This window comes from Herpailurus yagouaroundi, unplaced genomic scaffold (genome assembly GCF_014898765.1).
Source record: "Herpailurus yagouaroundi ecotype Mexico unplaced genomic scaffold, PumYag 218, whole genome shotgun sequence".
Classification (NCBI taxonomy): domain Eukaryota; kingdom Metazoa; phylum Chordata; class Mammalia; order Carnivora; family Felidae; genus Herpailurus; species Herpailurus yagouaroundi.
Window position 1 is genome coordinate 4780641 of NW_024412449.1, and position 10949 is coordinate 4791589.

General features: G+C 47.3%; 1 protein-coding gene and 1 pseudogene across 7 annotated transcripts in view; one reads left to right on the plus strand and one right to left on the minus strand.

Annotated features, from left to right (window-relative positions):
- The window catches only part of SBF2 (SET binding factor 2), a 448047-nt gene extending 445508 nt beyond the window's left edge, over positions 1-2539 (plus strand). For all 7 annotated transcript variants that reach the window (XM_040456902.1, XM_040456904.1, XM_040456906.1 and 4 more), the window contains one exon: positions 799-2539. In XM_040456902.1, coding sequence (XP_040312836.1) covers positions 799-897 — 99 coding nt within the window. In that variant the 3' untranslated portion in view covers positions 898-2539. The remainder of the gene's footprint in view (positions 1-798) is intronic.
- Positions 2540-8569: 6030 nt separating this feature from the next.
- On the minus strand, positions 8570-9854 carry LOC121018237 (60S ribosomal protein L37a-like; annotated as a pseudogene).
- Positions 9855-10949: the final 1095 nt, after the last annotated feature.

The window sequence follows — 10949 nt, forward strand, 5'->3', positions numbered from 1 at the left end:
CTGTCCATCTCCAAGCTGTGGTGCGCTGCTTTGCACAAAGGACTCCTTTACTGGGTGTCCAGCCACACATGGAAGCAGATGAATTCCTTGATAAAAACATTGTTATTTTATTCACCACCTATTCAAGAACAGACACTACTTCCCTTTGGATCCAGTGGTCTTCATGTTTGACCATCCATAAAAATTGTCCTTAGTCATATATGATGACCGTTGGTCCTAACATCTTCAACAGCCCTTAGGTGAGCCTCGGGGCATTTGATGGGCCACATGATAGGGTTCTCATCCAGTTCCCATAGCCAATCAGGGTTTCATAAAGAGCACAGCCACACTCAAGGGCTCTGCTCTGGCTATGAGGCCATTTACCTGACTCCAGGCTTCCAGTGTGTCCCCAACTTAAGCCTTTAGAGAAGGGGATGGAAAGAGGACAAGAAAGACAACTTCTTGGTGGGGGTGAATTTCCGGCTTCCCTGAGGAGCCCAGGGAGCTGCACTGCACTGCTCCTGGTGCAGTGCATGGGAGAGGCCCGAGGCTCCTGACCCTCCTCCTTAGGAGTAAGGCTCTCCTAGTATGTCTCCTTTTTCTGCCAGTGTCATTCTATTAACATCTACTGTGACTCTGGGGACCAAAGAAACAAAGTGACTATAATGTCAGTGACAGTATGGTAGGGGAGGAAAGAGAAAACATAGAGGTTTTGAAGCAGTACGGAGGGGAAGTTCACTGAGATTGATTCACACACTTGCCCAAAGCCATAAAACAGGCCTGCCCTTCATCTCTGCTTCTGTTCATTTGGTTTTGTAGCTCAAGACCAGCAAACGTGTGTATAACTTCTGTGCCCAAGATGGACAGAGTGCCCAGCAGTGGATGGACAGGATCCAGAGCTGTATCTCTGACGCCTGATGCCCATGGTAAACCCAAGCAAAAAAGAGGGAGGAAAGCCTCGTGCTGTCAGATAGAATAAAGTGCATGAATCCTTGAGGAGCTGACAGCTTCCTCTTTGGTTCTGAGGAGTCATCCCAGGCCTGAGGTTCTTCTGCCCAGTCTTACCCAGTGCCCGCTTTGAACAATTGCTATGTCTGCTTAGCCTGAATGAATATGTCACAGAGGTCTGGTCAAGAACCCCAGGCACTCCCTGTATCTTGCACTAGGTTGTTCTAACAGGGTCTTAGTGGTTAGGGATCAGAAGAATGCTTCCTGAGCCAACTGTCACCCATCCCCTAGATAAATGGTTTCTATTTACTTGAGTCCTTCTTGATGAAACTAGATCCTTTTTGTTCCCCAAGGTCATAATTTCCTTGGAGAGCTTTCTGACAAGCAAAAATCAAAACCCCGCCAACACTATCTCATGTTCTGCACAGAACAGATTTCCCAGCAGAATAGCTCCTACTCCTACTGCCTGACCTTAGAGATGCTCAGCTATCTGGTGCTGCCAAAAGGTGCTTCCATAACCCCTGCTCAGCCATGGGGGATCACAGCAAGAACATGAGTGCTCAGTGGCAGACGAGGAACACGCAGGATTCTCCTGAAGGAGAAAGACGGTCCAGGGAATGATGCAACAATGACAAGGCCAATGCAGGAAAATACTACTTTCAAAACACTGAATTTTCTAGGCCACAGGTGCCCTGAGGATCCAGGACTTTGTGTTCCTGTGTATTCTTCTGTTCCCTGACAGCTCCTTACACAGAATAACATGCAAAAAGCTGAATGCACTAACTCACAAACACTTGCACTGAACTCCTAATGAAGTGAAGGTGTTGGAAAGACAGAAGCCAGCTGTCTACAAGCACATTACACCTGTGCCAGGGGCTGTGTCTGTGGCACAATCAGATACCCAAACAGCACTTGTGCACGTGAACAGTAAGAACTGTTTGTAGATTTTCTCTACTTTTGATAACCTTGTGTTTGTTCAGCTAAAGATCCGAGGAATGTTGTTTGTTCCCTGTGAGGAGCAGCAGCATCTCTGCTACAGGCATTGAAGCCCAACTGGAGTCAGAGGTAGCTAGAGCGCCGTTTTGAAATGTTAATATGTTAAATACCAAACTAATATTTCAAAAATATGTACATACGATTTCTATATCCTTGTTTTTCAGATAGCCTACTTATAATTTAATATAAAAGTAACTGATTCATGCATAAGATTTCAGTAATGAAAATAGTTCCCTTTTTAAAAAATAAAAAAAAACACTTTGTCTTTGTAGATGAAAAAGAAATCAGATTTTCAAATTTAAAATTACCTACACGCTAGGAAATAGACCTGTGTTAATATATAAGAAATTGGGGATAATAAGAATGAAGGATTTTTCTACCATTTTCATTTTATAAATTGCCACCTGTGAAAATGATTTTTGCACATTATTTGTATTTTTTCTTTGTATATGAAATAATTTTTTGTACTTTGTAAAATACGGAGCCCATTGTACCTTCAGCGATTTGAGACTGTATACAGTGCTTCTTTTATAACTGGATTCTTTTAACTTTCATAAAGGTTACATGCCTTACATGCACTAACCACCCCGAATTAAATTTATTTCTTAAGAAAGAGCATCCCTCATTTACTGTGAAATAAAACTCATCATGTAGTGCGTAGCACTAAGCAGGCAACATTCAGGATTTATATACGAGACTAAAAGCTCAAGAGTAAAACAGCCCATGTGGTGCCCTGGTTCTATTAATGCCATCACTGCCCTTTGCATAGAAGGTTACCAGAGACATTGGACAAACCGGCATGAGCTTCTGGGTTCTGGACGTGCTGCTGCAGAGTTTAGGTAAGAGACCTGAAGCCACTGTTTGTGCTCTAGTGAGTTGTGTGAAATTGGTGAGGTCCTTTACATCATCTGGGTCACAGTTTTGCCACCTATGGTATGTGACAGTTTGTGAGAATTTTAAGCAGGATGAAGTGAACTCTGGTTGGGTGGCTGGTTTTTCTGCTTCAGGAAATTGTTAAATAGCACAAATGGGGATCAGTGATTTCAGTTCTGGACAGCACTTCTAGCTAAACCCTTGGAGTTTACCTTGGGGACCTTAGCTACATCTCAACATTGTAGCCAACAGAATGCACATTCTCATCTTGGGGCTGAACCTCTAAGTCTGTTGATATCCAGGAGCCCTCTCTGAGCCAGGCAAAAAGGGCCCGTTGAGCCTTCAGATCTTCTCAGTCTAGAGGGCTCATGTGATCCAGGCAAGGGTTGGTCCCAGGCCTCTCTTCTTAATAGCTGGTCCTGGGACCTGCCATTCTGCCCCTGCTGTGTCCCTGAGTTTCAGTCACAGGGGAAACAACTGAGATTAGGGGTTGAGCACAAGAATATCCAGATGCCCTTCATGCCTCAGATCTTAGCTGTGAAGGGGAGAAAAGCACTGGACTCCAAGGAAGAAGGACTAGGGCCTGGCACTGTGTCAGAGGCTTGACCGCCACCAGCCCCCCACCTTGGCACCTGTGACAGAGCCTGTCCGTGGCTGGGCTCTTGAAAGATGCAGATCTCAAAAGGAGCACATTCATACAGGTCTCACTCCCCAAACCCTTTGGCCCGAGTTCTTTATTCTCACTTCCCAGTGGCTCTCCTCCAGAGCTAGAGCTTATACTGTGAATGGTATGGCAGGTTTGCTTCTCAACAGAAATGGACATTTCTAGATATTTCACTGGAAGTTCTTTTAAGAGTTGTTAAGTAACCCCATCATCCTATAAAGAATTTCTGAACAGTCTCAAGCTGATAGCCGGGAAATGCCTTCAGCAGCAGCAACAGAAGCTATGAATTAAGCAAAGAATAACACAGTATTGCTGAAGAGCTAGAGCTTAGAGCAGCACTGCAAAATAGGTACATATTGGGAGCCATATAATGTATGTTTCTTAATATTATTTCATTTTTGAGAGAGGAGGGGCAGAGAAAGGGGGAGACAGAGAATCTGAAGCAGGCTCTGCACCAACAGCACAGAGGATCACTCAGGGCTCAAACCCTTGAGCCAAGAGATCCTGACCTGAGCTGAAGTTGGATGTTTAACCAGCCAAGCCACCCAGGCACCCCTATAATGTATCTTTTTTGAAGTAAAAAGAAGTAGATGGAATTAATTTTAATAACATTTCATCTTATTTTCAAGATATTTTATTTAACCCAGTGTATCAAAAATATTTCAACATGTAATCAGTACAAAAAATTATCAACTCTCTGTCCTCATGCAGTTTACCCATTGGGCTTGGCCTCACTCAGGCTCAGTCCCAGAAGTAGTATTTCCATTTTATAGATGCTGTCAGGCCCATCCGTTTTTATGACCTGATGTATCCAACAGAACCCAAGTCATAATGGGCAGTTTCAGATGTCCCTCTTGGTGTAACTTGGTCAAATGTTCTGTCTCTACCAGAGCCTAGTAACATGCCATAAACTGCTTCTCAAAATGTGCGTAATCCACAGTCACTGATAACGTGGCCCTGCTGTGGCATCCCCGAGGCCTATTTTGGGATTCTCCCACTGGGCTTGCCATAAGCTCCATGCTGTTACATCTTTCCTCTTCCCACTGCTGACATTTCCAACACCTCCAGCTTCCAGGCTACCATGCCTGGACCTTTTTCAGAGCATTTTCCTGTCATGGGACCCCACCCCCCATAGCTGGCAGCTTTACACGTCACCCAGAATAATATGTTGCCTCTAACCCAAAGACGGTTGCCAGGCACTGTGCTCTCTTCACCATGGCAAGAGATACAATATGCAACAATTTATCTTATTCTTTACTTTTGCTTCCTTTTACTGACCACTGAACCGCTTAAAAAGTTCACTAAAGTGGCAGGTCCTTAGGTCTTCATAGGTTTTATACGCTGTACTTGGAAGTGCATGTGACTTAACCATGGCCTCCAGCTTAGGGACACCTCTTACTCATCCTGCCTAATCAGCACCAGGTCATCGATGTAATGGATTGGTGTGACATTCTGTGGGATGTCCACATGGTCCTGACCTCTTAGGATTAAGACAGAGGGAAAGGCAGTTTACACAACCCTGAGGCAAAACTGTAAATGAATATTGTTGCCCATCCCATGTGAATAGGAACTGTTTCTGATCTTTTCTAATTGGAATGGAAAAGAACACATTGACCAAGTGACTGCAAACCACATACCTATGGCTTTATTAATCTGCTCTAGCTATGATTCCATGTCTGACACACAGCAGGGCTCCTACTTGGTTATACCTGAGGCAATCTGTCTAGTCTTGCTCCAAGATCCAGCCGATTCATGCAGAGGTCAGATGGGCAAATTAAATGGAGAAATGGTAAGGGACCACGACCCCTTCATCCTTTAAATTGTTAATGGTGGCATTAACTTCTGTCACATCCCCTGGTATGAGGTGAGTTTTTTTATTTTCTATCTTGGGCAAGGCAAAGGAGCAGGGAAATGGCAATTTCATAAATTTGTACTTGGCCTTCTCTACTGCGATTTCTCCCACCCAGTAAGCCAGTGACCTGAGGTGGGGATCCCTTCAGGCCAGAGCATGTAAGTTCTAACTAAGCAGTCAGGTACAAGGGCCTTCTGGGCAGCTTTGTGGACCCAGCAAGCCAGACCTTAGCCACAACTCCACTTTCTACCTGACCTCCACAGGCCTCCTTCTAAAAAAGGGCCCACGATGACACTTTGAGTCTCCAGATGTTAATGTCAACTAAACCCCTGTGTCTGCTAGTCCCCTTTCTTTTGTGAACAGTCGCCCAAATACATTTCCCACCTTTGGGGAAAAACTTCAGGAACCATCACTATACATACTTGTTGCTGTTTTGCGGAGTCCTTCTTACTAGACACTGGCCTCCTCTTCAGTCAGTGGGTCCCATATCTGCAAATTGGTTCAGGTCTGGGGACTGAGCAAGAGACCAAGAATTTCCCTTGCACCTGCCTCCTGCACCTCCATTCCTGTCTGCTTTTTAAATTGCAGGTATTGGGGCGCCTGGGTGGCTCAGTTGAGCGGCTGACTTCGGCTCGGGTCATGATCTCATGGTCCGTGAGTTTGAGCCCCGCGTCGGGCTCTGTGCTGACAGCTCAGAGCCTGGAGCCTGTTTCAGATTCTGTGTCTCCCTCTCTCTGACCCTCCCCCATTCATACTCTGTCTCTCTCTGTCTCAAAAATAAACGTTAAAAAAAATTTTTTTTTTAATATTTAAATTGCAGGTATTAAGCAGAGCCTTATTGGCTGCCTGGTTTGCCCCTAGGGACACCATGCTCTGTTAGCTTTCTCCGCAACTTTCTATGGGTTGAGCCCCCTTTCCTGCCCCTCTGTCATTACTGGCCTGACACAATGTATCCATTCCAGCACACCCACTTTTGCCAGCTTCTTTAATTTCTTCTTTACCATCTGCCAGGAAAACTCGGGTATTTCCATTTCACTGAGTGTTGGCCACTGCTTTTTCCAGGCTTCTAAGAGCCACCCCAGCAGAATCTTCCCCATCCTCTAATGGCCCATCTAGGGTATTAAATCTGTGTCTCAATAGAGTGCCCCCAAATCCCTGAATGCTTGCTTTTCCAGTCTCACACCCAGCCCCCTTAAGCATTCCCAAAATGCAATCCCAGGAGCATTCCCCTGGCTCCTGCCAGTGTCCATGATAGTTACCATTCTTTCATGTAGCGTCTCTTTCCTCCATTATCAGGCCCAGTGTGTCCCCAGCTGGATTAGTCTGGAATTCAACCCTAATTACTGTCCTAGGCTACCAGGAGAGGAAGTGGGGGCAGCACCTGAGAGGGTACCTGTTGCCCAGCAAGGGTGAGGCCTCTGTGGCATCTTTCAGCACAGCAGAGATGGGAGCTCTTAGGAGGAGGGATGGCCATCTCTGCAAGCATCAAGGGTCAGGAAGGCTGCAGCACCAACATCTTCAGGGGCATCCATCCTGATGTCTTTAGCTCATGTTTCAGGGTTCCAGTTTTTCCCCACCAGGGCCTGACCTTCACATAACTACCTTGGCTGAGCAATCAGACTTATCTGTGCAACTCTTATCTCCAGCCTGCCTCTCAGCTATATCTGTTCTCCACTGCCAGAGATAAGGGCTTCTTTGTAAGCTACCGTGGAGGCCTGCCGGCTCTCACACCTCCCTGTTAACTGCTTGTCAGTGGCCCATAGTCCCTCTTCATCCCTCTGCAGAACATCAGCATGAGTTCACAGTAACCAGCCAACTTTTTGAGAGCATTGTTCCCAACCCCCTTATTTTTCGAATGCCTGGATTATCACACCTACCTCAACATTCTTCTCCTCCAGGAAACTGGAAAATTCCCAATGAAATATTCCCAGTGAAATATTTGAGCTGCTACCTTGCTTTAGGGACTATCTGGGGCCCCCATCAACCAGGACAGCTTCCTCCTCCCCATCCGCTGTGACAGTCCCAGATCCCCATCTTGCCACTGTTTCCTCAGACCGCTTATGTTAGTTCCGGTCCTTCCACTAAGACAGGACTCTGCATGCAAAAGACTTACAGAGTGAACAGGTATGAGAGTAGGTGAGCAGGACACTGGTCAGGGAGCGGGGTGGGGTGGGCGTGGTGAGAGGGACATCAGTGATGTAGGTTTGACCCCTGTGAACAAGAGACAAGAGGATGGAAGGTGGGGTGGAAGAGTCTTGGGCTGCAGTTCAGATCTAAAAATAGCAAGGCCAGTGGGGAGCCCTGTGTGCCAAAACTGCCCACCAGGGAAATCTTGTATCTCCCTAGAAGAAACCCACCTTAGTCACTGGCTGACAGCAGCCTGTGGGCCTCAGCGTAAAAACTGTGATGGCTATCGGAGCACAGTCGCGGGGGCTAGTCTGAAATCTGAGAGGTGCATTTTCATGGCCACCACCCAAGGTCCAGGTACTTCTCTTTTGGATCTCTAGACCCAAAGGAACAAAGGTGTCAGCATTTTCTACCTGAGGGCAGTATATACTGAAGCTTCTGGCTCTGTCACATAGTAGCTTTTTTGGCCTAACTTCTCTGAGCCTTATTTTCCTCACCTATAAAATGGGGATGAAAGCCGTGTACCTGGATAAAAGTACCCAGGACAAATGGATTCTCAACATAGCATTGATTGAATCAGATTTACTCAAATATGTAATAAACACCTAGTACAGCCTGGGCATGGGCACTCTTTCAGTCTCAAGAAGTCTCTGGATGAGTAAGATACAGCACAGGCCCAAAGAGCTCACAACCAAAAGAGAGACCATCTGTGGTGTGCAGAATAAAGCCCCCCATGCCCGAAGACGTGTGCATCCAAATCCCCAGGATTTGTGAACATGCTACGTGACATGGCAAAGGACAATTAAGGTTGCAGATGAAATTAAGGCTGCTCATCAGCTGACCTCAAGGTCATCTTGGATGGGTCCAGTGTCATCACAAGGGTGCTTATAAGTTGAAGGAGGAGGCAGAAGTGAGTGGCAGAGAGATGCAACATGAGAAACATGGCCAATCATTGCAGGCTTTGAAGATGGAAGGGGCCATGGGCCAAGGAATGTGGGCAGCCTTTGGAAGCTGGAGGAGGCAAGGAAATATTCTCCCCTGAAGCCTCCAGAAGGAATGCAGGCCTGCTGACACCTTGAGACCCATTTGGACTTCAGACCTTCAGAACTGTAAGATAATATATCTGTTTGTTTTGTTACAGAAATTAACCCATTTATTATAGGCTAGCTATGTTTCAAATGGTAGAGCTTCTACTGGCCTGCCAACTCCTTCAGTCTTCTGATGGCTGACTTTACTGTAACAGGAGAAGTGGTGTTGTAGGGCCGGGCACCACTGGCTACCATTTTCATGCAGGAACCACGAGGCCAGATCCCCACAGCTCACCTCTTCGTCTTGGTTTTGCCACAGAAGGAGAAAGTGTCCTTGGTATGCTGACTTATTTCTTATTTTCTTCACCATTTTCCTGAGGGAGACACCATAACAGGTCCCATATTTACCAATGATTCCAACCTTCTTGGTGCATTTAACCATGTTGCCACAAACTAGATCTGAGCCCAGAGAGCAATAAATCTGTTGTTTTAAACCACTAAATCTGTAGCAATGTGTTAGAACAGCAACAGGAAACTAATGCGGCATGACACAAATGCCCCACAGTGATGTGTGCAGCGACAGAAGTGTGTGCAGGGCACAGGAGCCCAGGACAGGGACACTGGATGCGGGATGGCCCAAGGAGAGGCAAGAGGGAGGCAGAGGGCTGAAGTGCCATGGGAGATGTGGGCTTCGGGGGCTGTACTTGCAGGGGGTTACTGCAAGACCCTGGGGGGCTGGGGGCACTCACACACATACATGCAAACACATCCTGACACACAGACAACAGACAAGGGCATGCATGTTCACCATGTACACTTGCACATGTACCCACCCTAGTGTCACAGGCACTTTATGTGCACACTGACACAAGCCCACCTGTCACCTAGAGTCCACCAGTGTTTGGCATCCTCTCTCAACATCCACATTTCCTAGGGGCAGCTGAGTTTAGCAGGTGGGGCTGGGGGTCCCTGCTGTGACCCTATCACTTGAGACGTCACCAGTGGGAGGCAGCTGGGAGTTATTTCTCTGCTGGGGCTTCAGTATGTGAGGTGCCACGGCAAGCCTGACCATGCACATGTTCCCCTCAAACCTCCTACTGTAGGATGGAGCCTACTATGAATGAGCCAGTCACCCCAAATCAGACCGTCCATCTTCCTGTGCATTTGTCTGTCCATGATTCATTCAGTCAACATGCTTTTATTAGTAGTTGCTATGTGCTGGGGCCCGTTCTGGCTACTTTGGACCCCAAGTAAAATAAGCCATTATCCGTACCTGCAAGGTATGATATCTAGCATAATCAGAGCTGTGACCTGGTGGGACAGCTAGGGTCCTGCAGAAAAATGGGAAGAGATCCTAGTCCAGCCCTGGGTGGGCATCCAGAGAAGACTTTCCAGCATGAAAAACTGATGTGACTGCAGTCATTTCAAAATAGAGTCAGGGAGGCCACTACGGAGAAACGGCCTTACCTGCCCTTGTTTGAACCGGGCAAAACAGCAGTTGTGTTAAGCGATTGTCCACAGAGTCAACAGGACAGCAGGCATCCTGGCCAAAAACTGTTGGTTGCGGACTTCCTGAAGACAGAGCAGTTAACTAAAGCGTACCAGGAATAGTTCTGTGTGTTAACAGAATAGTCAGTGCACACAGCAGTGCAGCCTGTTTGTACCAAGTCATGGAATTACCAGCCTTCCTCCTTCCCATAAAACCCCTTGCTTTCACCTAAAGGCAAGACGCTTCGCTGGTTACTGCCAGAATCTGTGCTCCCCAAACTGCAATTCTCTGATCCCAAATACACACTCGTTTGCCTCTTGTCGTGACTATTTTCAGGTTGACACCTGAATAAATGACATTTATGCTAAGTCTTAGGCCAGTAAGGAGATAGCTGGGCGAAGAAGGCTCCATGGTTTGGAGAGGTCAGATGACCTGCCCCGGTCAGACGATAGTGTCTGATGGAGGTGGGTTCAGACCCAGGCTTGAGCGACTGAGTCCTGGTCTCATCCTCCCCAGCCATCTTACTTCAACCAGGCCAATCTTGGGGCCAGAGAATGGACAGTACAGGGGACCTGAAACCTCTACCTCCCACCCAGCCAGGCCGGGCCACTTAGAAGGTCATTCAAGGCCAAGAGCACACTTCTATGACCTCACCCTCCTGGGGACTGGACCAGGACATAAAGTTTCCTCTGCTGGTGGAATGAGCTAAGGCCTCCAAGGAGAGGACAGAGGGGCCCACAGCCGACTCAGCACCCTTACACCCTCTCAGCACAAGCTGTCCACCCCACAGACCGCCTGAGAAGCATATATCTCTATCCGAAAGCAAGGGTTCCTGCCAAGAGGAGCACAGGCCTGGCCCAGCTTGCCCCCCACTGTCACACAGCTCAGCAAAGCAGGGCCTTCCAGGAAATGCAGGCCTGGCCAGAAGAAACAGAGTTCAGGGCTTAGAACAGGGATGCTCATGTGATCCTGATGAGAGCTGGTCCTGTCTGA